Below are 27260 nucleotides of genomic sequence, written 5' to 3'. Positions count from 1 at the left end.
CCTCATCTCCTGAATCCAACTTTACTTTTGGGCGTGTATAGCATTGCTCCTGTTAGATTTTACAGTTATTTGATCTGATTTCACCAAATGAATAACAACATAACATGACGGTTAAATTCTTAAACACCTAAATCTAACCACCCCAAAACTGGATGTTCATATTCAATAGGACTTTTTTAAGAAAGTACTACAAGTTTGGAAGGTGAATTCAGCTTTTTCTTTTTGATTACTATTATGAGTGGAGTACACCCTCAAAATTTTGATCCCAAAGTATTCTTTTTTATTTATCTTTGGCACATGACATATTAAAAGATACATTTAATAAGGCCATTTACATTTGATATAAAGAAGTCATAATCATTATTAACCGTTAAAAGGTGAAATCAAACAAGTAGAGATGTGTCATTGACTACACACACACAAACTTTGAAATAATATTCTCGAATGTTGTGACACATTACAATCTAATTGCACATCCAATGGTTCAAAATGATTGTGACCTCTTTGGACCTAAAGTAAATGGTCTTATAATATATAATCCCTTAGATATATAAACCTTTTTCATTAGTTATTAGATACCTTACTAAATGACAAAAAAGTTCCCAAATACAAATTAATTAGCAATTAGAACTCAAAGGGAAAGTGTTCTTTTTCAAATCAACGAATATTTAGGACCACCAGACACAGTTTACCATAAGAACTAGAGCATACCATAGATTATGAAGCTTTATGCCATTGATTATGAAGTTTTCTCGAAATAATTTCAACCAAGGTTTCTACATCATAATATTGTGCATAACCCAATTATAAATCACAGTTATAATAAGTGAGAAACACTTTTTAATGGTTTCTTTCTTGGGAAAATGGAAATAATTGCCATTGCTAAGAAATTTGATTGATCTGTTTTTCAGGAAATGGGTACCAGGTAATCAATGTCACTGCTTGAAACTTACATTCCAAAGGTATTGCTTTCTATCAGCTAAATGCCACTGAATAATTACACAAGCTACTTGAATTTGCTCAATCAAATAGTAAAAACCTTGAAAAGAATAAAGAAAAAAAAAGGAGGGGGGGGGGGGGGGAAGAAAGAAAAAAAAGAAGAAAAGAAGAAAAGAAGAAAAAAACCTTATTCCCCTGTAACATGATCCAATTAGAAATGCTTGCTCATGTTCAGCTATGCCAGCCGGACCCCCATTTACTCCGTCGCTGTCTAATTTTGCATATTGCAACACACATTTCATTACAAGCGAAAGGAGTGGCCAAACAATTATATCCATATCTGCTATTTTCATTACATCGTACACTTTTTACATTTCATGAAACACCAATTGTGACAAGATAAAGCAAAAGAAAAGGGGAACATTTACCTTTTAGTGGCATCAATAAACATCGCTCTGGTCCAATGCTCAACATCTTCAGACTCAGAGGGGCGAGGCGGAAGCGGTGGATGCTCCACAATATCCCAACCTTCGACAAGGCAGTCCCCCTTTTTACTGATGGTTGCCTCATTTGTGTAAAGAAAGCTCATATCACTTCTTCCTTTCTGCTTATCAGGCTGCCATTGCATAGAAGAAAAAAAATCAAGTGAATTTTCAAAGAAAAAAGGAACAAAGACAAAAGATAACACACCCAAATGCAGACCCTGCTGCCGAATTTGCTTCTATTGACATGTGGGCTTTGGCTAGAAGTAGAGAAATGGGGGATACTTCGATCCTGGAACATGCTATGGGGTTGTTCAAAAAAGGTTTAAATGGGCAAATGGAACATGCTATGGGGTTGTTCAAAAAAGGTTTAAATGGGCAAATGGAGATAAAAAATTGAAACATAAGGAATAGAAGGAAGAAAATGTACGTATGTTTAAATTTAATGACAATGAATTATTAAAAAAAAAACTCAAGCTGACATAATTCAGATTTGTATTGGCTGTATGTAGCCAGATTGAAACATAATTGGCTCAAATCAATTTTGCAGGATGAGTTCAAATAAGGTTAGGTAAATAATGGAAAAAGAAAGGAAGCTGGGTTTTCTGAGAGATAGCAATCCAAACAATGACAATTACCTTCTGTTGGCTTAAAAATCGATTGATGAACACTATTAAATCTAGGAGATGCATTTCGGAGTCTCAAGAGAAATATTCTACTGATGCAATCATGTTGTGCACGCCATTTGGAGGCAGCCCCTTGTACAGTTGAATATGCATGAGTAGAATATAAAGAAAAAATCGATTTTCATGAGCTAAGGACACCATGACCATGGTCCTCAGCTTCATGAAAACTGGGGTGTCAGAAAATCCATGTTCTCTGTAGTTTAGAGGTTTCAACCTATTTGAAGAAGGGTGTGGTTTGTATAGAACCGAGGCTCTAAACAATCAAAGTAAAGCGCATCTTCAAATAGTGTCGAGAAATGTGGTTTCAATGCTAGAAATCTTTGTGATAGCCTTAAAATATATTTTCATCTCTAATTATAAAATCTAAAGCTTCAAAAATAGTAGATCGAACAAATCTATGAAACTTGAAAATATTGAAAATTGACGGTCCAAAAATGCATTACAAGATGCACTATTTCCAAAATTTGAAATCCATTTTTTTCTCATATCCATGCATCTTGAGGTTGAGATGATAAATTTGAGGTTATTTGGGCATCAAAACAACCTCTTCTTGTGAAATTTTTGAGGTGCGCCCTAATTTGATTGTTTAGAGCCTCGCACTTATATAAACTTTTTCCTTAGCAACTTCCTAGCAATCAAGGCATAAAGCCTGTCAAATGACAACAGGTATATTTGCTCATATGAAAATAAACAGCCAATTTCATACAAGTTGAAAGTTGAGTTACATTTATTCACCTCAAAAATTAAATGTATAACTGACCAGTACATCATCATATAAGAATCTACCTTTATACTTGGTGCATGGGCACTTCCCTCCAAACAGTATGATGACGTCACAGAATTTATCAGATACTGCTCTTGCAAAACAGATGTATTCACCTGCTGAACTGGTTTCCTAGATCTAGAAAACAGAATGGAAGTGAATGAGATTAGAGGAACAGGTACGCATGGTTCTCAAGAATGCTATGTTACATGCGCATGGAGACTTTTATTTAATTTTCAGTAAAAAGAAGGGTAAATATAAAAACAATGCCTCGAACAGTCATTTTCTCTGAAGGACTGGGAAAGGTATTCCAAATACCAAATAAATTAAAGATATTTCAGTAAAATTCATCAGAAGTACTCAACTGGGTTAAATTATTTATAGATAAAATTAGATTACATGTAGGCATAATTGTTACTGGTGGTGCCCATCTCTGCCATGTGAAATTGAAAAATACGGTCGCCTAAAGGACTTTATTCTGTGTATGTATGCATCCATTGACTAAGTCACTTTTGGGAGCCATTAAGTCAGGAACCGAGAAACTTTTTAGCAAGGACCATATGAGGAAAATACTTATCATAGGAAGAAAAAAAAGGCCATCAGCCACAGAGAACTTTCTGCTGTCTTCCCTAGATCACAGAAAAGTTACAATATCCATTCAAAAGACATTATCATTTTATCCAGTTAGAAGACATTAGGACTATATACTGTGTACACGGTTTAGTTTAGCTTCTTTCCCTTTTCTTTTAATTGTTTATTTAGCTGTGTAATATAATGTATGATCATTCCATATTTCTGGGCTACTACACAAAAAATTAGGTTTGATTCCAAAGACCAAAACTTATTGGTATCATAAGCTGGAGACAAATTTGCAAATCATAAAATAAAGTTTATCCTGCATTTATGTGTAACAAATTAATTAACCAACATAAAAAGCATGTAATTGTCATTATGCACACTGAGAATACTTTTCTAGCTCATCACTCTATTAAGAACCCTTTGCCAGTACATAGCCTTCACATAGTAGTAAGCAATTTACATAGTTAAAAGTTGACATTCACAGGTCAAACAAGTATGGATTCAGTTTTAACATGGGAATATGCTGTTGAAGAAAATAATATTAACTTTCAACTTCCACTCACACATATGGCAGAACCTACAGAAACAAGCTCTGCGGATCTCCATGTGTCTTCAGCCTATATACACAACCCTCCTCCCACTTCACAAGACAGAATGGGAACCCATCCCAAACCTCTTCATAAGAAGTCCCACCATAGTCACTCAAACATTTCCAAAACAACCCCTGCCATCTAAAAACATACACAGGATGTGTATGACATGCTAGCTACATTTGCCTTGAACATTATACATCCGACACACCAGATACAGTCCCAATCTCCGCATAATGGGTCCCTAGCTAGCCTTATTGTGCTCTCAAACAAAAAGAGGTCGATGGAAAAGATCTACCTCATAGTCGAGCATATATGAAGATCATCCCAAAATACAGGAATTTGGCCCAAAAATCCCCTAGGTTGACACTTTACCAAAAACCATTCGCACAGCACATCATTGGATTGCATTACATGAGCTTAGGATGTGGTAAGTCATATATGATATTACATTACAGGTCACCATTTAAAAAGATAAACCATAAGTTGACATCCCAGCGTAACCAGGAAGTCAATTCATAAGCATCACATGATTGATGATTCTCTAGTACTTTTATTCTCCAAAACAGTCCACATGGTTCGACAGTATTAGTTAGAACAATTTTTTTTTCTTTTGCTTTGGAAGCTGATAACAAGTACAATGTTTTGAATGAAAAGGAACAATATATATTTATTGCTACTAATTGACACAATGTTAGGAATGAAAAATAAGAATATATTTTTTTTTTATTTTTTTCAAAGTACTGCATAAAACTTCACTCAAAAAAAAAACATAATGACAAAGATGTAAGCATTAAATATGATTCCAATCTTTAAAGGTTCTTTGCGTGGGGGCAACCCCATTGAGCTGTTCTCTAAACTGTAATAGATTAGAAAGGAGAGGAGTCAATTGACCTTGAACATGCTATCTTTGAGGTAAATGATTGAACTTCTTTCTTAGCACCTATAGTTTGTAGCAATTTTGCAAATGCTTCAAATGTCGACATTTCAGATGGAAAGTCCAGACACAACGTATTGCAGCAGTATGCTGTAATGCACGCCACACTTTTTTTTAAAAGAGAGATCCCTTTCTGTAGGTCTTTATGTGTTTCAACAGAGTGTGGTGAAGCACTAGAATAATTAAAACTGATACTGCCTACACCATCAACGTGGGGCTTCTTCTCTGACTCCATTGAAGCAACACCAAAGTTTGAGCTTTCTGCATTCACAGCACAGGAATTCTGGCGTGGTATAAAGAGAGGATACTCCTTACTGCATAAAACAAAACCATTAATGAGGAAAGTGCCCTGGACTTCATTTGACAAGATAAAAACACATAAATACCTACATAGATGCTGGTTCTGTGTGTGTGTGCATAGAGATAGAGATAGAGAGAGAGAGCGAGAGCGACGGGCAGGATATAAAGGAGGGTATCCTACTTTTGGGAAGCTGGACTCACATCCCAGTACGAATTCCTTTGCCATATTCGTGAGCATGACCCCTGGAAAAAGATACACGTTAAGAATAGGTATATATGTATGCATGTATGAATGTATGTATGTATGCATAAACATAGCTTCATATAACTCAGAAAACTTACAGCAAAGCCTGAATTATGAAGAATTGGGGCACGCAAATACCAAGCAACAAGATCAACAAGATGCACCATGTACCTGTGAACATTTTTAAGGCCAATTAGACACCTAGTAGAATAGATGGTGGCACTTGGACAACATAGCCATGTTAATCAACTATGAGTTATGAAGCTCAACAAATTAGACAAGAAAAATATTGCTGGAGCATATGGTATGGCCACTAGAATACATTGAAGTCCCAGGTTGGCAAACTTCATATGCATTGGAACTTAGCCAGAAGAAGAACAAAAGAAAAGCAAACAAATTTTAATAACCATAAAAATGGCCCCAAAAGATAGCATCCCAGTGAAGAAAATAAAGCAAGTAATATAGGTTAGGTGGTTCTACATGAGAGTTTTGAGACAACGGTCATAGAGAACTTGTAAGAAAACGAAGCATGCAGAAGTTATCCTTCCATCAAATATGAACTAGTAAATTGGCAAGTAGAACTACCCCAGAGATGCTGCAAGCTCTTCAGATTGGACAGAATGGGGATCAAGTCCTCTGGGCAATCGAGCATTACAGATTTGATCATATCGTAGATCATTGGGAGTATCATTTAGTTCTTTCCTTTCCCCTTCCAGATTCACCTAGAAAGTACAAAGAACAAAAAGAGTCCTGTTAATATACCGGGCATTACAACTACGATTAATTTTGAGAGATTATCAATAAAAGTATCAAAAAAGAATAAAAGATCCAAGACAACATTAGCTCATCTTGTTAACCAGAAAAAGCTAAGGATCACTAATTTCACAAGGGATACAAAATGGAAATTGGATAGGTATAGGCCTGGGCAACAAAGCTCTCTACGGAACTAGAAGAGATTCACCATTACACATGGACCATTAGTCATGAATTTAAGTCAGACATCCCATGTAACACATGAAACTCTTCATCACATCTTTCATATGGGATAGGCATGTCTACTGACAATTATGATAAGCCATATATGATCGTAGTTTTCTTATACAACCCGCAACTAATACTTACTGGGCGCTGTGGGAACAATTTGCAGACATTTTTTATAATCACAGCTTGCTTGTGGAGCACTTCAGAAGTGATTGCAATCTGCAAACCAAGTAAGAAACATCAGTTAGAAGAAGTCAAACTGCTTAAAACTTCCATGCAACATCAAATACATGGAAGTTAGGACCCCACAATGTTTTAAGGATTATAGAAGGAGATAAGCATGACCATGCACCTTGATCATAAGTGAATGTCTGAATGACTAAAGTCATAAGTTAGAAGGAATGGATAATACAATAGGAATGCTAATGCGTTTGTGTAGATAGATATACAGACAGACACAAACATAAAAATATAACCAGGTCTCAGTGTTGGCTAGCATGGTTCTTCTTAGATGTTGATGCAGGCTGTCCACAGCTTCAATGAGGCATGCCTAGTCAGCACATTGTCAACCCCTGGTTGTTGCATAAATAAATGTAATTGTGTGTACCATTATTGCATTAAAAAACTTGTGTCATAGGAAATAAGATTGTATTTGCATGGTTTTTAAGTCTAGGCAAGAGGTGTAAATTAATGGTTCCAATACCATTCATGCAAATAACGTAGTGGAGAGACGAATGAGTTTTTCGTAACAATAGGTCCACATCAAAGGACAACGGTGAGCCCATACTTCTTTGTCTTAGTTACGGACGACTTAACTAGGCACCTACAAGATGAGGTACCATTGTGTATGTTATTCGCGGACTACATAGTTTTTTGATCGATGAGACCTGAAGCGGTGTCAAGACAAAGTTAGAACTTTACAGGGACGCTCTAGAATCTAAAGGTTTTAAAATTAGCAAGACTAAGACAAAGTATATGGAATGCAAGTTTAGAAATAATAGGCATAGAGAAGAGGAAGTAGTTAAGATTGACGGCCAAGAAATACCAAAAAGAATGTACTTTCAATATCTTGGGTCGATCATCCAAAAAAATGGAGTGATTGAGAAATATGTCGCACATAGAATTAGAGTTGAGTGGGCAAAGTGGAGATGCGAAACCGGAGTTATATGTGATCGCCACATAATGCTGAAGCTAAAGGGCAAGCTCTATAAGATATAGGATAGCTGTGAGACCAGCTTTGTTTTATAGGATGGAATATTGGGCGGTCAAAAACAACTTACACATAGGATGAGTAGCCGAGATGAGGATGTTGAGATGGATGAATGACAAGACAAGAAGGGATAGAATTCGAAATGAATACATTCGAGAGAACTTAGGTGTGGCTCCAATAGGCGATAAGATGAGAGAAAATAAACTTAAGTGGGTTGGTCATGTTCAGCGCAGATCTAATATAACACCTGTTAGGAAGTGCAAGTTGGTTCAAATAGAAGGCTAAAAAAAAATAAGGGGTAGGCCCAATAGGACAGTTGGAAGTAGTGAGAAAAGATATAGGGACCTATGACCTCACTAAGGGTATGACCCTTGATAGAGCCAAGTGGCGGACTAGGATAAGTGTAGCCGATCCCAAATAGTTTGGAAAAATCTCTGATGATGATGATAACCATTCAGGCACAATTCATTTGGTTTCTTTCTAGCTAAGTTAAGTCAAATCCAATGTTCATGCACTATAAAGTGTCTAGAAGTCTCCCCAAAGGTCTCTGTATCCATGTAACATCATTTTTAATGAGGGGAGGACAAGATAAATGATCTTCATGTGCCTGTAGAACTTATTGATTGAGCGGTGCTCCCATTGTGCAGTCATCTCCTTCCTCTTAGTTTCTTTGTTTCCATTCTTTCTTCATTGTTGTTTCTTTTTCACTGTCATTTGGTATCAGAGCAAGTATGAGTTCAGATTTTCAGAGAAGCTTCTTCATTTATAGCGTGTCCTTCTTCCATGGTGGCAAGAAGACCTGAAGGAGAACGGGGCAACAATTTGATGAATGAAGTAAGAGATGAAGAGTTGGGGGAACTTCGCAGGCAAGTTGAGCAATTAACCTTGCATCTCAAGCATCAAGAAGCTCAAAGTGAACATTCATACATTCGTGGTCAGTCGAGCAACGAGTAGGATGTTAATTCCTTTGCCAATCAGCCTCTTAGAGAGGAGGCATGGGAATCGAGACTCTTTCGCGCGAACATTGTTCTTGGCAAGGAGTGTAACTGAATACAACAAAGAATTTCACAAACTAATGGTACGAATGACATCCAAGAAACTAAGGAACCACTCACTTCAAGACATGTCAGTAACGTAAATGGTGATTTGTGATGGAGCAGAAATGCAGCGGTTATCGAGGATCAATGACGCATACCAACTAACCATGAAACTTGAGACTGGATTGGTTGTAGTGGCACAAGGAAGTCTATTATGTTTGCAGTCTCTACCATAAATTGTGAAGCTTCAAGAGGTGGAGACTGAAAAAGGCTGCGCTGCCGGAACTGGAGATAGTGGACCCACACAAGATGAAGGCCAAATAAGCCATGCCAATCGTCCCATTACCTGCTTCAAATGTGATCAAGCTGGTCACTTATCCAGCGAGTTTGCAAAGTTACAAGTGGATACCCATGTAAACCCGGTGGAAAAGGGAGACGGTGAACAACTCATGGATGACACCCTTGAACCCATATATGATGACGACAGAGATGTAGAGTGAGAAGAGATTGGACCTGAAGTCGGAGAACCTGTGACCATTGGGTGTTGACCACAACTAAGGCAGGGCGTGATGAGGATTGGCTACGGTCCAAACCCATCCTAACTATGGCTGCAAGGTATGTTCCATTGTCATTTATGGGGGGGAGTTGTGAGAACATTGTCTCACAAGACATTATGGAAAAGCTTAACATTAAAAACTTAGCCACATCCAAAGGCATATCGCATCTCATGATTTATGAAAGGTGATTACGTAAAAGTGACTAAAAGATGTTTGGTTCCTCTTTCCATCACTAGAACTTATAAAGATGAAATGTGTATGTTGTTCCTACGGATGTATACCACATGCTTCTAAGAAGGCCTTGGCAATTCAAATGGGAAAGTCATGCATGATGGCCAAAAGAATACCTACAATTTCAAAGAAACAATGTGTACCCTGCAAAGAAGAGAATGCTCCCAGATCTTATCCAAGAGAAGGGCAGCACTTTCTTACTTTGTCTCAGTGTCTGAAAGAAGATAGCGAGCCTCATTTGGCAAACTTTCTTACTTTGTCTCAGTTTCCAAAAGAGCATGAGGAACTTCATCCGCAAGTTATGGACTTAGAAAGGAAATTATTCATGAAAGCATAGTTACCATGACTGGTCTGGACCAGCCAGTCTTACCGGGCGGACCAACGACCGGTGCCTTGGCTGGTATAGTCTACTCCTGAGTAGAAACTAGAATTAGTCGAAAATAGATCAAAACCAATTTTTGACTAGTTTTGGCCAATCCAAACAACAGGTTTCAACCGGTTAGACCGGCTAAAGAAATAAGGGCAGATTTTTTATAATATATTTTATATTTTTAGGCCTCTATATGTTTAAAATTTATTCCAACCAATTCAACTGGAGGTTGGACCTTTTTTTAGCAAACCAGACCCCTAACCAATTTTTAGCCAGCCTGATCTTGATAACATTGCTTCACAAGTTCGAATCGAGGATATACTCAACCAAGATGGAAGTTCTATAGCCTTTAGTGAAAAGCTCCATGATGCAACATAAATTACTTTGCATATGATGTGGAATTCTATGCATTTGGTCAAGCTCTACGGCATTGAGGGCACTATCCCATCCAAAGAGAGTTGATTTGGAATTCTGAAGCACTGAAGCACATCATCAAGGAACCTTAACCAGTGACATGCAGAGTGGGTTGTGCTTTTGCAAGAATTCAGTTTTGCATTGAAATATAAAAGTTGGCACTCAATCAAGTGGCTAGCATACTTAGTCGCTGTGTGGTGCTTCTAAAACACTACAATGCACACCTTATCGGCTTTGAGGAAATGAAGGAACTGTACGCTGAGGTTTCAGATTTTCGGAAATTTTGGAAGCTATGCAAAAAAGGTAACCATGACGATTTCTCTCAAGGGACCCGCTTATGCATACCAAAATGCTCATTGCATGAGGATATCAACAAGGGTACCAAATTTAGGAGGTTTGGGTGGACATTTTAGCTGTGCCAGAACTATTCTTTGGTAGGAGAAAAGTATTTTTGGCCGAAGTTTCATTGAGAAGTGAATACACTGTCAGACAATCAAACTTCAATTGGATACTCAAAATATAGGTCTCTACATTCCCTTGTTAGTTTTTAACTCTCCATCAGAAGACGCAAGCATCAATTTTGTGCTTGGACTGCCAAGGACTCAAAGCAATATAGATTCAATTTATGTAGTTGTTGATCGATTTCTGAAATGACACATTTCATTCCTTGCAAAAAAACAATGGATGCTTTCTATGTTGCTAATCTTTACTTTTGTGAAGTGGCTAGGCATCATGGAATATCCAAGTCAATTAGATCAAACCAAGACACCAAATTTCTCAGCCACTTTTGGAGGACCTTAATGGAAGAAACTTGGGACTAACCTGCTCTACTGTAGGGCCTATCGACCCAAGTAGGCAGACCAAATTGAACTGGCGAACCAAACTCTTGGAAATGTACTCCAAAGTTGGAGTGGAAGAGACCTAAACAATGGAATATGGCGCAACCAAAACTGAGTTCGCATACGGCACCATGGTGAATCATTTGGAATGAACGCGTCTATCTGAGATAGTTTATGGGTGTAATCCTTCACATAATCTTCTAGTGTCTTTGTCAGATTCAATAAAAGCAAACAAAGCATCAGAATGCCTCACTTTTACAATTGTAAGGATCCATTAACATGTTCATCAAAAGCTTGAGAAAAGCAATGTAAATTACAAAGAAGCAGTGCAGCTGATGCACATCGAAAGGAAGAATTTCAAAGAAGGGGAGCTTGTGTGGGAATACTTAAAGAAAGAAAGGCTTCCAGTGGGCAACTGGAACAAGGTCAAGGAGAACAAAGTTGAACCATGTTTCACATCTTAGAGAAGATCAATGACAACTCCTAGAAGATTGAGCATCCCAGGAGCATTCGCACTGATCCTACTTTCAATGTTCAAGATCTATCAGAATACTACTACGAATCAGATACGAACATGAGAACGATTTCTTCCTAAGAAGGAGAGAATGATGCAGGCCGTTGGCAACATCAATGAAGTATGCCTAGTCAGCATTCAGTCCACCATGGTTGTTGCATAAATAAATGTAATTTGCATTACAAAAAAAAAAGAACTTATGTCATAGGAAACATGACTGCATGTGCATGATGCCTAAGTCTAAGTAAAACATGTGAGTTAATGGTTCAAATACAATTCATGCAAATTTCTTATGGTTTCGTAGTGGCTAAGTCAAGTCATATCAAATCCATTGTGTGTGTACTAGAAAGTGTCTGGGAGTCCCCCCAATGGTCTATATATGCATAGCTTCATCTTTTGTGAGGGGAGGACAAACAAAACGATGTTTACGTTGTTAAACTTCGTAGTTGAGCCCTGCTCGCATTGTACTCCTCTGCTCCTTCCTCTTAATTTATTTGTTTCTCTTCTTTCTTTTGCTGCTGTTTATATTTCTCCATTATATGTTGAGGCCTGAGCCCAGCTGTTCAATGATACGAGATTGTTTCCTAAACAAATCAGCAAGTAACATGGAGAAATACAGACACATCCATATATATATATATATATATATATATAGGCATATCCAAAAGCGTGAAAATAACAAAATTTTATAGTATTATATGCTGAATGGATCTTAGTTTAGATTTCCAAATCACTCAGTATGGAACAGAATGATATTAAAAGGAAAAACGTCACAATGACAATGAACTTCTCTACGCATCTCCAAATAAATGAAAGAAAACATTCTCTTATTGGATGAATAAGAAGCGAATATCTACCCAAAAAAAAAACGTAAACATTATCACAATCAAATCTTTTGCAGGATAAACTCACAAGCCCTAAATTCTGCGTGCATATGATGTTAGGGTAATACTTCTGCAGCTGCTCAGCACGATTTTTCTCCAACTGCATGGAAGTAAGCACATTATCAAAAGCAGGAAATGATTAGAATTGAACTTCTTGGACATAAAACAAAAAGTACCCAAACTACGTAGCAATGAAGCAAACTATTACCAAAGTAAATTAGAAACCAACAAAAATGGTATAAAAATATACTAAGAGAATAAGTTTAGTAGTACCACAATAAAAGCAGATTTCAGCAATGCATCTCTATTGTCCTGCTCCTGCGTCATTTTTTCTCGTTTGGCCTTTGCTATAGCAAAACATATAGGTTTAACAAACAACAGTTTAGAAAGCACAACCTGCATGGGGATGAACTAACACTACAAGTAATAACATACTCATAACTATGAAAGAACTGACCTTGGCGGAGTTGTTTCTCAATAGTTGAAAGCCTCTTCTTAAGCTGGGCTAATTTCTCATTGTGAAGTACTCTCCAATTCCTTTGCCCATCGGCCTTTTTCTAGATACACAAATTAAATAGTATTCAGAAATTGTTGATGCTGGAAATATGGAGAAAATAACACCTCATTGTACTGTATTGCAAGCTAGACATCAATGAACTCCTTCTCCTCATGCAACCATAATCTACGTTTGGGAAGGGGTATTCTATGCCATAAGATATATACCGATGGAACCTATGGCTATCAACAGGATACGCTTTGCCATGTCCTTACACTCTCAAGCAGACAATCAAAATGAAACTTTTCGGCCACGGTTAACAGTGGATTTGGAAAGAAGTCCCACCAGCTTTTTGTCTCAGTTGTTGAAGCACAATCAGACAACACACCCATTGCATTAGCCATCTTAATGGGCAGCTTTCTCAAACTCATCCAGTGCCAAAGGAAAATGATATAGGAAACACAGGGAAAGAATAAGACACTAGCAAAATCATGACTATAGAATGTCTCAAGGACTTGTGGACTATCATTATCAACCATTTTATTGCTATTTCATGTCTTTGATAATATTCACTCACTCGAGATGGAAATAAGAAAGGCAATAGTTCATATATCCAACCGCTAAAAATTTGTATTACAACTCAGAAAGAATAATACAAGCAATCTAAACAAAAATTTCTTCGAACATACCACTACAAAACAGTATTCTCATAAAAACAAGAGTGTATCAACAGTTTAAATTCAAAATAGGCAGGCAATTATGGAAAACCTTGGCCGTCATTTCTCCATTCAATCTCTTATACAAAGCATCACGAGTAGCCTCCAATGATTTCAATGCAGCATGATATTCATGTACTCTGAAAAATGTAACAAAACATGTTGCGAAGGAGTTAGCAACAAAGTGTAATATAATGCACAAGATTAAGCCAAATAAAAAATTTCACACAGCAGGAAAAAAAAAAATTACCACTTGCTTAAACAGGATTCCTCAGATATTAAGCCACATCAACATTAATTTCAATTTTTTGAAAATAAAAAATAAAAAAGGAAGAAAAAGAGCACCAACTTAATGCTAGAAATCGATACAAGTGCCTAGCTGCATAGGATCCGACGATATTTAATATGTGATCGAGATATCGAAAATAGCATGAATTATTAACGACCCAGAAATATTACATGGACTACAAATAAAACTGGGGGGCTTACTTGTAGCTGACACAGGCGACACAGATAGAAGGAAGGTTTGCATTCTCACACATACCGCAGTTACAACTTCTTCTAGCCATTCTTTCAAAGACAATACACAAACCTTCGTTTATAAGTCTGCAAAATCCCCATGTCACAGTTATACAAACCATCATCTAGTTTGAAACAGAATCAAATAACTAAACTCTACATAAGAATTGCAAGCGCCACAATAACAATAATAATCGAGAGAGAGAGATTTCGTATGGAAGAAATTGCAAATAGGATAGCCCATAATTCCCCAAACAATCATGTGCAAATTATCTGTGATTTCCTATATACAAGATCGATAGATAGATAGACTCATATTCACATTAAAATAAACCTTTAGAACTTCAATTTTGGTTTCTCCAAAAGATTTGTGAGAGCAGAAGAACGGCCGTGACTTTGCAGAAGGAAAAGCCGATGGTAAAATTAAGAGAGAGAGAGAGAGAGCTATAATAAAAAAATTTAAGATCAATAGAGAAAGCAATTAGGTTGAACTTACCAGAGCAGCTGGAATTGCCAACATGGGACTGGTTAATGAGTTTTATAAATTATAATTAGGATGAGAAAAAGAGGAAAAATTAGGAAATACCAGATTCATCGGAAAGAAGAACGGAAAAGATAATGACTTCTATAATTACCGGAGAGAGAGAGAGAGAGAGAGAGAGAGAGAGAGAGAGAGAGGAAAGAGAAACGGAAAACCCCAGGGACTGGGATTTTCGCGGCGGACCCGAATGGAAGGAAGGCAATTATTTTCCAAGACTTCAAATTTAAAATAAAGGAATGAGTAAAGGAATGTATTTACTCTGGAATTACAAACTTGGTAAATGTGTCAAATCATCGATAAGATACGATCTGACAGTTTATATATATATATATATATATATATATATATATATATATATTTCAATTTAATTTATTGCTATCGGTTTATCCATATCTTTCAATTTAATTTCAAAAGGAAATAGTTTATATAAAATTGCAATCTTATAACGTAGAATTAAAGACACTTCTGAATCCATTAGAAAAAATTGCTTTAATGTTGAAAAACCGATCTAATTGATCATCTCGACATAAAGATATATGAATCTGAACAAAAAAAAAAATTGAATTTAAAAAGTAATGCATCTTGCAACACATTATATAGACGGTTCTATTTTTAAGATTTTCATATGTTTATAGATCCACTTGATTTAAGTTTCAAATTTTATAATTAGTTATGAAAATAAATTTTGAAATAATCTTAAAACGTTTACACCAAAATTAATGTAATGATAAATCTTGGAGGTGCACCTTAGATTGTTTAATATTACAACCACACCTTTTAAAAATTTGTTAAATTTATCAAATTATCAATTATAGACTAACAATGTGGTAGTTTATCCATGTCTTTCAATTTAATTTAAAAATACCCAAAAAAAAAACACCTGGTCTTGAAATAGTTCGAAAAAGATAAATTATTAAAGAGTAATGCAGGTATTTTTATAAATTTTGGTTAGAATTTTGAGAGAGAGACATACACGCCTTCGTACGAATGCAATCATGTCCCACAGGAGCATAATGTCTTTTGGTGTCTTTCAAATATATGTACTGATTTGAGATTCGGAAGTATTTTCGCATCTTTTATTTGTAATTTCTTTAGTTTTAATTTTGGGCAAGGTTTTTATGGGTCTGTTGACTCGTTTATTTATACGAGTCTTCTCTCTAAAAAACATTAGGGGTTGACACTCTACATAAAAATTAAATTTAAAAGTAAAAAATATATTCGATATAGACTGTTGATTTGGGATTTTGGTGCGACCACTGCCTTTTAACATGCATCTTGCCTTACAGGCATAAGGGGACACACCTTTATAATTGTATCCCCTAATATACATTACATTTTTTTTTAACTTTTCTTAAAATCACTTAAAAATAACATAGTACCATATTTATTTTGGTATGGAGAGGTCACAACTTTGCTCAAAGTTTACATCTTATAGACTTAGAGCTTGTCAATAAAACACTAACTACTGTCGAATTTTCACATTTATTTGTCAAATTTCACATCTAACGGCTAAAAGTAATTGAGATTTTCATATACCATAAGTAGTGAAAATATTTGCTGCTCCTAAAGCGCATATTGTCAATATGTTTAGGATACCAAATATTGGAGTGTAACCTCTTGAATCCAAGAACTAACCTCAAACGTAAATTTTCAAATTATGCGCTCCATGTGCTTGAAAATATATGTCCCGATGTTGAATATGGACCATCCAATTTTTGGAAGGTATGATCTAAGTGTTGAAGAACTCAAAATCTAATAATGGAGTTGAAGTCATGGGGTAGCACCAATTGAGCCTCAAACTACCAGTCTAGGTTTCCATTCCCTTTGATGCATTCGAAAACTGTTAATTATTTCTAAAAATAGATGAGCGTCAGTATTGCCCATTGATCTACCCAATAAAACAAAAAAAAAACTCAAAATTCAATTTGATATTTTTAAAAATAAGTCATCTACTAATAATTCCTAGGCACATCCCATAATATTTTATTAAAAAGAAAGTCCCCCAAATAACTCGTCCGTTTTTAAGGACACCAAAAGAAGTGTCATGCCATCGCCCACATACCTTTCCCATTCCTCTTCCCATCTTGGAGAGAGGAACGAAGAGCAGGCATAGGATGCTCCCGCATGAGTATACTGCTTGGGAGGATTGTCTAATGGAAAATTTTTGGAACGACCTAACTATCCCTAGATACTATTTCCAAAAAAAAAAAAGAAAAAAAAAGAGATTCTAAAATCTTGAATATCTTGATTTTTCCCTCGAAAAAAATGAAAGACTCCTATTCAATATCGGGATGCCATATCTTTTTAGCCACATGGAGAGTGTGAGCTAAATGTTATTTTCTTTGAGGTTGGTAATGGGTTCTAGATATAAGTGTCCGAAATTTGGGATCTAACAAATATTCTAGCTTGGATTTTGCCCAATGGAGCAAATGGATTTTAAATTTTAATTATAATTCTAATATTTATAAAGCCATTCAAATCCCAGGCAAGAGTCAACGCCTAGAAATAACTTAAGCCCTGTCAATGGCAAGGCAAGACTTTACTGTGCCGTAAACTAAGCAATTTTATTATTAAAATTTTTAATGTAAGAAATTATAGGTTTACCATTAATGCGTTTAAAGGACAAGAGACTCATATGTAGAAATGATTCCCTTCTTATAACTCTACTTTTGAGATGGATTTAGGGCTTAAATTTTATGGAATATATAATGGGTGTGGTTTCCATACGGTTGTAACCATAAACAATCCCACTCCGGTGCACCTTCAAATTTTGTCGTAATATATAATTTTGATGTAAAATGTTGTTGAGATTTTCTCAAAATCCAGTTTTATATCTAATTATAAAAATTTTAATTTCAAAAATACTTAAAATCAAGTAAATCTATAAACATATGAAAATCATGAAAATGGATATTATAGATAATACGTTGTAAGATGCACTATTTTTTAGACTCAAAATCTTCTTAATTTTCATAGTCATACATCTCGATGTCGGGATGATTAATCACATGGTTTTTTAACATTAAAACAACCTTTCCAATGGATTTTTTAGGTGCATCATAGTTCTGCATTATAAGGCTGCAACCTTATGTAAACTTTTTCCATATATAATATGTATGGAGATCATGAACATATAAAGGGTGCGGTTTGTATAGAACCTATGCTCTAAATAATCAAATTGGAGCCTACCTTCAAATAGTGTCGAAAAATGTGGTTTCAACATTGAAAATCTTTATGATAGTCTTAAAATATATTTTCATCTTTATTTATAAAGTTTATTTAGCTTAAAAAATAGTGTAGGTGTAACAATCCTAAAATTTCAAAAAAAAAAAAAAAAAAAAAGGGGGAAATGATGCTTTTAATAGGTGATGGTCTGATTGAGTATAATGGTCCTTGGGGACCATCACTATTTTCAAAACTTTTACTTCGGTTATTTTGCTTTGCTTGCTTTTGCCTCCTGCTGCTTGCAGCTGGCAACGTCCTTTAGCGGACGTGGTTTTCGTATGATAAAAAGCAGACTTTTAACGCGACACCTCAGGTATGAGGTAGAGCGTAATAAAATAATATAATAATACGTTATAAGAATTTAAATAGGGGATGTGAGCACTCCCACCCTAAAACAAAATTTTGAGATCTCTCTCTGGTCTAAACACAGTGAACTTCTCTCTCGAACCGAATTTTTTTTATTGGAAGCTCCCTCTCAAATAATTGTGGGTAAGTGACATCGTCTTTCTGAAAAATAGTCTATTTTGAATAAATAGTGATATTTCCGTCTAGGATCTTTATTTTATCAGTTTTGTGTGTAAGTGACCTCATTGTCTCGAAAAATAATCCATTATTTTTAAAAATAAAATGAAATAATTATTTCTGCTTATTATCATGAATTTTAGGCGCGATAAATTTTATGCACACGTGACCTCATTATCTTGAAAAATAATCTTTTTGATAAAAATTGTGATATTTTATCTATGTTAGAAATTTTGAATGCTGTAAATTAGAAAAATAAATTTATTTATTTTTCTTGTTTATTGTTAGAAATAAATGTGATATTTCTGCTTTTAGTAAAATTGTGATATTTCTTTTTTGAATATTTAGACATTGTAAAATTCATGTGCAAATGACTGCCTTATTATTTAAAAATTGACATTTTTGCAATTGATTATAGTATTGTTGTGAAATGTTTATTTGTAAATTGATATTCCATAAATTGTGATAATTCCGTATTCTTAAATTTTTATAAGAGTTTTCTATACATATTAAATTGGCAATTATGCTAGAATGCCTTTACAAACTGCTACCTTTCTAAATTTGAGCCCAAAATATTTGATTGGTTATTTTTGAAATATTATAGAGAATGACTGTTATTAATGGTTTAAGTGAATTCATATTAATGGTTTCAGTGATATGTTGAGTACATGATATTGCTGCTTTCGAATGTTTAAAGAGATTTAGAAATAATTTAAGTATGCAAGTGGACTCATCCGGTTCGCCGGTGAGGTATAAGTGGACCTATCCGAGATGCCGGTAGGGATTAAGTGGACTCATCTGGTACGCCGGTGAAGTATAAGTGGACCTGCAGGGATTAAGTGGACCTATCTGGGACGCCGATAGGGATTAAGTGGACCTATCAGGACGCTGATGGGGTATATAGGTGACCTACTTGGGACGCCAGTAGGGTATTTTGTGAAATCCTTTGAATTATGTACTGCCGTTAAAAGTGTTATAAGCATTTCAATTACAAGGATTATACTTAATTATGCATTTATTGAAAGTGAAACTGTTGATGCATTTCTGTTAATAGATCTCATTTTGGAAAATATTGATATCTTTCAATCATGATTATTTTTAGGATTATGATGATCACTTACTGAGTAGCCAAACTCATCAAACTATGGTAAACATTTTTTCAAGATAACTACGGATTCATTTTGAGTGCTAGTCAAGATCAACCTTGGAAGATACTGTTGTTGTGCTAGCTTTCTTTATTTACTATGTAAGACCTCGCCACTGTAAATTTGTCCTATCAATAGATGTATATATGTTTTGTCCGTCACATCTCAGGAATAATAGTATTGTAAATTCTTGGGGTGTGACAGTAGGTCAACAAATCTATGAAAACTTAAAAATCTTGAAAATTGATGGTCCACAAACGTGTTATAAAATACACTATTTCTAAAACTTGAAATCCATTTTTCTCTCATGTTCATGCACTTGATGTCGAGATGATCAATTTGAAAGATATTTGAGCATCAAAACAACCTATTCTAGTAAAATCTTTTAGGTAGGCTCTAATTGGATTGTTTAGACCCTCGGATCTATATAAACTTTTTCCATATATAAAAATTGATAAATTTTAATAGTTTAAAATGACAATGTCTTAAAAAAAACTATATAGACCATTGGTTTAACTTTTTTTTGGAGGACCACACATGTAAATCCATCTTTAAGATAGATATTTTATGCCTTGGGGATGCAAATGTAGAAATGTATCCGCCCGACAACATGCATCACTTTTCCTTTTCTAACATAGTTTGGTTAGTTTATACGTATTTAAAAAAAAAAAAAAATTGTCGAACCACCACTAAATACTCTATTTTCAATAGAACCAACATTTAAGCCTCCCTGTAGCCGTCCCACCCAAGAGAGTAAGGCTTGGATGATCCTTAAAAATCGCGGTATATTAATATTTGAAGTAGTTTGATTATTTAATGGGATTGTTTACTATGAGACCATTTATTTTTGGGTGTATTTTGTATAAGGCCGAGGCTAGAAATAATAAAAGTAAGGCGCACTTTCAAATAATATCGAAAGATGCCCTTTCAATACTAAAAATCTTTGTGATGGACCGAAAATTTATTTTCTATCTCTAATTATAAAATTTAAAACTTCAAAAGTAGTGTTGATCGAGCAGATCTATAAACACTTGAAATTTGACGAACTGAAATGTATTACAAGATACACTATTTCTAATACTTGAAATCCATTTTTTCTCATGTCCATATATCTTGAGATCGAGATGATCAATTTGATGATTTTTGGGCTTCAAAATAACTTCTTTTAGTTAGTTTTGTATGAGCGCCCTAAATTGATTGTTTAGAGCCTTGCCCTTATATAATTTTTTTACCTTTATCTTTAATAAAAGGATGTCACAATTAATTCTATACATTAGATGTCCAATTGGATGGCTTGAGATATGCAACGAAATTCAAGAAATTTTTTGCTGGGTGTTGAGTTTAGTCACAATTATATTTACAACCATTTGATTTAAAATTTGATGGACAAGAATAGTTTTGACCGGTTTAGTAAAAGTAAATGATTTAGTTATATATTTTCTTTATTTCATTGATATGACATACAATATGATGAGATTATATATTTTTCGTACAATGATGTCACAATCATTTTTAGCCATTAAATATAAAATCCAATAGATAAAAGTGCATCCCAACATTCGAGATTTTTCTATTTTGAACTTTGTGCTTAAATAAAGACACATCCTCAATAACATGATTTCAAATCTAACAGCCAATAATAGTTGCGACCTTCCTTGTATGATCTCAATAGACATTCAGTATTTTCAAAAGGAAGAAAAGGATTCATAGTTGACATTTCCAACTAATACTTTTGGAATGTTTGAGCCTCAAGCTAGTCTTACCCAAGGAAGTAAAGCTTGGGTGGTCTCTAGGTCACATTATGGATCTTAGCATCCAACTTTTACGCACATCCTATCTCTACGCCTCTTTTACTTTTTATCCTTTCCCAAATCACAAATCACAAAACCTTGGAGGAGGGTGGAGACAAGCTTTTTCAGAGTTCACACGACAAACCTACCTTACAAAAGACGCTTTTAGGAGTTCACGCTAGACCCATAGGATTCCATACAGACTTCAATTCTTTCAGAGTTGGGACTGTCTGATTGGTAAACTTTTTGAAAAAATTTATATAAGAAGGAAAAGTTTTTTATTTTTTATTTATTTTTAAATTTTTTATTATTTTTATATATCGATGATGATGCTTGGGTCAGATTCGAACTGCTTCGCTTATGCTTCAAGTTGCCTCGATCAGATTTGGCCAAAAATATTTATATAATACTTTATATTTTTTGAATTTTTGATTTTTGATTTTTTATTATTTTTATATATAAATATCTAATTTATTTATATAAACTTAATAAAATCGAAAATCCACCCCGTCTTTTAATTTTTTACTTTTCCCTAATATTCCCGGAGTCAGACTGATCCGGATTAGCGATCCCACACCGCCTGTGATATTGTTCACTCGTGACAATGGATCAATGTTAACCGAAGTGTCTAAATACGTATTTGTTTCAAACAAGCCAAACCCCCCGAAATTTCGCGGGTTCAGGTTGAGCTTTACCACCGAATTATGGCCAATTTCGGCTAGGAATGTGAATGGTCCCCCGATGGACCACCACGATTGTGCCGACCTGGTGCTCTCTATCCTGGCCGTCCAATCGAGCGCAGCAGCTCCACCAATCGGTACGTTGGTGAAAAATGTGGGGAAGACAGAGCCGAACTTTCGACGAAAGCTGCCGAATTTCTGCGCAAATCTGCCGAATATTGTCAGATGCCGATGAGAGTCGCGGGTAGCAACCAAAAAGTCGAAGTTACCGTTACCATCTTTAAGTCGTTCGTCGATTACTGACTTATTTACTCACGGATCAGAAAGAGGAGAATTATTACCATTGGGTATTTCCGTCTTTTTTTGTAAATTTGTCCTTCAAAAATACCAGATTGGATCCCATGTGAAAAGTAAGAGAAAAAGCCGAGGCAGAAAGCTTATTGTTCAAGAAACCAGGTGCTCTAATGAAAAATCAATGATTTCTTCTTTTTTTCCCTTTATTTTTTTGAAAAATTTATTAAAATTTTCAGAGTATGAAATTACTTAAATTTCATGGTATCTGATCCCTGGCATCGAAATTAAATCAAAGAAAAATTGTACAGAGTGATTAGAAAAGAAAAATTATGCAGAGTAATTAGCAAAGAAATATTATGCAGAGTAATTAGCAAAGAGACGAGACGGAAATCTCTTTCTCTCTCTCTCTCTCAAAATACACAGCCTGCACTCCATCCATAAAATGAAACTGAGAATCCTGTATTTCTCAACTTTCTATATACAAACCAAAATCAAACAACTGAAACATCCATGGAAATCAACAAGCATTCAAAGATAAATCTCCTGCATTCATCAGCAAAAGATAATCGTAAATCTTGACCTGTACATATTTCTCTTACGAGCAAAAGAAACCCTCCATGGAAGCGATAGAAATAGGCGATTTGGGAGCCAGAAGATCGACAGAAAGCACGAATTTGCCGATTTTCCACGATTCCTCTCTTTGATGGTGAAGCCATTCCTCAGCTTGGTGCGCCATTATCGACAGATATGAATCAGGTTTTGGCCCACCCCTTTCTCTCTGCATGGCTTTGGCCTTCTCGTATTCTTCAGCGAACAGAAGAGCAATATCTGCCATCTCTCTTTCTCTCTCTAGAACTGAGCTTTTTCTCTCTCTAGAACTGAGCTCTCTCTCTCTAAAACAGGGTTTCTCTAAAAAGAGCGGTTTCACTCTCTAAAAATCAACTTCGGAATCGAACCTGTCAAACCCACGCAGCTTTGACGATATATATACAATTTATGGGGCGGTAACGGGGGAGAATAAGATTCCTATAATACCCTTATTCTTCTTTCAAATGATATAAAGGTCCTTGTACTTTTGACTTTGGGTCTAACTACTCGTTACCTCCTCCTTTTCTTTTCTTTTCTTTTTTTTTTTCCCTTTTTATTATTATTATTTTTTTTTGAGAATTATGTTAGGACACCGTTTCTATAGGGCAGCCTGAAAAATGCGGATTTAACAATAAATATATATTTTAAATATAATTTAAATCTAATTTTTTTAGAATATATAATATTTGACATGGAGATCATGAATATGAGAAAATAAATAAAACTAAAAATAATAATTATATAAAGAAAACATTTTGACCATTAATTACACTTGGTTTTGATGGATCACCTATTTACATCCATCTTTAAAATGGATGATTTATACCTCTAGATGGCATATTGTAGAAATACGATCCTACCCACATGAAACAATTTTCCATTATGTTATCAAGCATATTTTCAAAGAGATGAGGAAAGTAATAAAAGATAGAAATATTATGTAAATAAGCCAATTAGAGAAGTATAAATTTGGAGATTTTCTTGCAAACAAAAGTTTGCATAATGAAAAAAAAGTAAAGCTGCACTTAAGAGAATGAGTTTGGAGTGTTGAAAACCTTTTCAAAAGTATTTTTTACCTTAGGTTATGAAATTTTAAACTTCAAAAATGGTACAAGTCAGGCTTAGAATACTTAAAAAAAAGATAATTTTCTGTTACAAAATAGAAGAATCCAAATAGATACTATTTTTAGACTTTGAAGCATTTTTTTTTAAAAATCCATAACTATAGGGGTCGAAATGATCAAACTACATGTCAACTTAGATAATATAATTAGTTTGATACTAAGAAGGAAACAATTAGGGAAGGAAATCTAATGTTTCCAAACCCCAGGTTGGTGGGCCGAATAGTTCACCCACAAATTCATGTCGGATCTCTGGGTTGGCAATTTATATAGGGTATGGATCGTATCACCTTGAAATCGGTTTGATCTTGATTACCATTGGATTGGGAATAGCTGGGTTCTCAAACTCTACTTAATATAATAAAAAAAAGGTGAGTTTTGCATAAGGTGCACACCATATACTAATACAAATAAGGTACATTTCTAGTTCTCACCTAGTTGATGCTTTGAAATCCATGATGAAACCAAGTGTGAAATTTAAAATTTCAAAAATAATACAAATAAAGCATATTAATAAATATTTTAAAATATTGAGAACAAACCATCCAGATATCTTATTACATGATGCACTCTTTTTAATATTTAAAACTATTTTTTTTTATATCTATAAATCTCAATGTGAAGATAATCTTCGAAGGATTTTCAACTTTGAACTCTTTTTTCTACTAGATTTTTTAAGTGCACTTTATTTTTTAAGTGTAAATTTGCAATCTTATATTAACTTTTTTCAATAAAAATAGGGTACAGTTTATATAGAGCCTAGGCTCTAAACAATCAAATTAGATCATACCTTTAAATAGTTTCGAAAAATATGGTAAATCTTTATGATAGACTTAAAATATATTTTTACATTTATTTATAAATTTTAAATCTTCAAAAATAGTGGAGATTGGTAGATCTATAAAAACTTGAAAATCTTGAAAATTGACGGTCCAAAAATGCATTACAAAATACACTATTTTCAAAACTTGAAATCCATTATTTTTCATGTGCATACATCCTTATGTCAAGATGATCAATTTGAAACTATTTGGCAATCAAAACAACCTCTTCTAGTGAATTTTTTGTGGTAGGTTCGAATTTGATTGTTTAGAGCCTCGGCTCTATATAAACTTTTCTCATAAAAATATAAGGAAACAACTAGTCTGTCATTTGTATAAACGTTGAGACTACTTTTGTAATTTTTGCTGCCAATAAAAAATGGCCAACTATCTCGGTACAATGGACAGAATCCGTTGTCTGGATTACAGCGGGCAAAACATGTACGGAATGGTCTTTACACGTGTCAAATTTTAACCACGTCTATCACGTTGGAACCCAGAAATGGACGGTGGAAATTTCTCCTAAAATCGCAATGGAAGGGGACGGTTTATCCATTTCGGGTTTATAGGGGAACATGCGAGTGGGCCCACTTGTTTTTTGGGAGCAGGTAACTTGATTCGAAATAACTAAAACACCTACAATGTCCTAAAATACCTAAAATGCCCCTCCATTTTAAAGATGAAATAAATAAATAATGGGAAATAACCACAAACCTTATCCTCCGAGCAAAGTTCCAAAATTTGAAGACCGAAAAATCTTGAAAATATGTTATCTTGAAACAAACATCAAAATTTAAAGGAAAAAGTTTATATAGAGCTTAGGCTCTAAATAATCAAATTAGGGTTTATCTCAAAAAATTTATTGGAAGAGGTTGTTTAGATCCCCAAATATCATCATTTAGACATCAAGATGCATGGACATAAGAAAAAAATGGATTTCAAGTTTTGGTCATAGTACATATTGTAACGTATTTTTTGATAGTCAATTTTCAAGTTTTTGTAGATCTGCTCGATCTACGTCATTTTTTAAGGTATTTATAATTAAATACAAAAATATATTTTGAAGGTATCACAAAAATTTACAATATAGAAACCATATTTCTCAATACTATTTGAAGGTGGGCTCCAATTTACTTCTTTAGAGCCTCGGCTCTATACAAACCACACCCATAAACAAATTTAAATCCCACTCTTTATATGCACGAAAAGAATAACTTTCCCAAAGTCCAGTTGAAGAACTCAAAATTCAAAATTTATTTTTTAAAAAAATATATATCTAAAGTCCATCCCAAAATTTTCAATAAACAAAAGAGATTGTATACTACAAGGCCATTTAACTTTGAGATTGTATACTTTGAGACCATCACAATTACTCTAAGCCATTAGATGTCCAATCGGATAGTTTGAGGTATGTCTTGAAGCTTAAGAAATTTTTCTTTGGATTTTTTAGTCTAATCAAATATACACGCACAACCATTAGATTTTGAGATCTAATGGACAATAGTGATTTATGACCTCCTTGTACTAAAAATGAATAATCACTTTGTATATTTTTCATTTAACATTAATACAATGAGGTCCCACTTATTTAAAACCATGTTAGGTACTTAGAACCATCATATGTAAAATTTTACAATTTGAACGTATCACAAAGCTCAAAAGGTTTTTTATTGAACTTTGAGCCAATCAAATACATTTTACATCCATTGGTCAAGATAATTGTATGTCCATGTACTAAAACATAATTGGCCTTGATGTATACTTGTCCATTAAAAAAGCCCTCCCAAATTGTTCGTTTGACTGAAGAGAATGATTATAGATTATAAGACAAGGGCACAAATTTTCGAGGGTCTGGTTCTGATCATATATCGACACTTGGTGGACATCAACATGCTTGTTGGTACTGTTAGAAATGCATACTGCATTTTCTATGAAGTGTCTTATAGAGTGTCCTTTTTTTCTAACGCATTTTATTTTTGGAATTTTCTATTTCTTTATTTAGAAATGTCATTCTTCAATGAATAGTATTTAAAAAAAATATATATTTATTTGAGAATAATAGAAGAAGTTTGGAGTAAAAATAAAAATATTTTTTATTTCCATTGATAGTATGAGTGGAGTGATTATATTAGGAGCCTATTCAATAGCTATGTAATAAGGGTGCTATACTTTGAATTAATAATTAACTGATAATTTTTAGCCTTTTTTTCCATGTTTCTAAGACACTACCTTGAATTAGACTATA

At 34.5% G+C, this 27260-nt stretch overlaps 1 protein-coding gene across 15 annotated transcripts; it reads right to left on the bottom strand.

Moving 5' to 3' along the window:
• Window positions 1-847: 847 nt before the first annotated feature.
• On the bottom strand, window positions 848-15048 carry LOC18422157 (DNA-directed RNA polymerase II protein). 15 transcript variants are annotated; one of them, XR_016054907.1, is made up of 14 exons: window positions 14785-15048; window positions 14259-14375; window positions 13822-13909; window positions 13015-13114; window positions 12831-12904; window positions 12586-12657; window positions 6643-6720; window positions 6106-6242; window positions 5619-5691; window positions 5478-5519; window positions 4934-5290; window positions 2894-3008; window positions 1368-1555; window positions 848-1210 (listed from the first exon to the last, which is right to left on the bottom strand). XR_016054907.1 is itself a non-coding variant. In XM_006826970.4 (14 exons), exons 2-14 carry the CDS (start codon window positions 14336-14338, stop codon window positions 1171-1173), a joined length of 1464 nt encoding a protein of 487 aa, XP_006827033.1. In that variant the 5' UTR covers window positions 14339-14375; window positions 14785-15048; the 3' UTR covers window positions 848-1170. The 15 variants fall into 15 exon arrangements, 11 of the variants coding, with proteins under 11 accessions (XP_006827033.1, XP_088721918.1, XP_088721915.1 ...); XR_016054909.1 differs by having other exon boundaries at window positions 14314-14375; XM_006826970.4 differs by having other exon boundaries at window positions 5458-5519.
• Between the last annotated feature and the right edge of the window lie 12212 nt (window positions 15049-27260).

The sequence above is a fragment of the Amborella trichopoda genome, chromosome 4 (genome assembly GCF_054954075.1).
Source record: "Amborella trichopoda isolate Santa Cruz 75 chromosome 4, AtrichopodaSantaCruz75HAP2 v2.0, whole genome shotgun sequence".
Lineage (NCBI taxonomy): Eukaryota > Viridiplantae > Streptophyta > Magnoliopsida > Amborellales > Amborellaceae > Amborella > Amborella trichopoda.
This window is presented reverse-complemented; position numbering and strand designations above follow the sequence as displayed.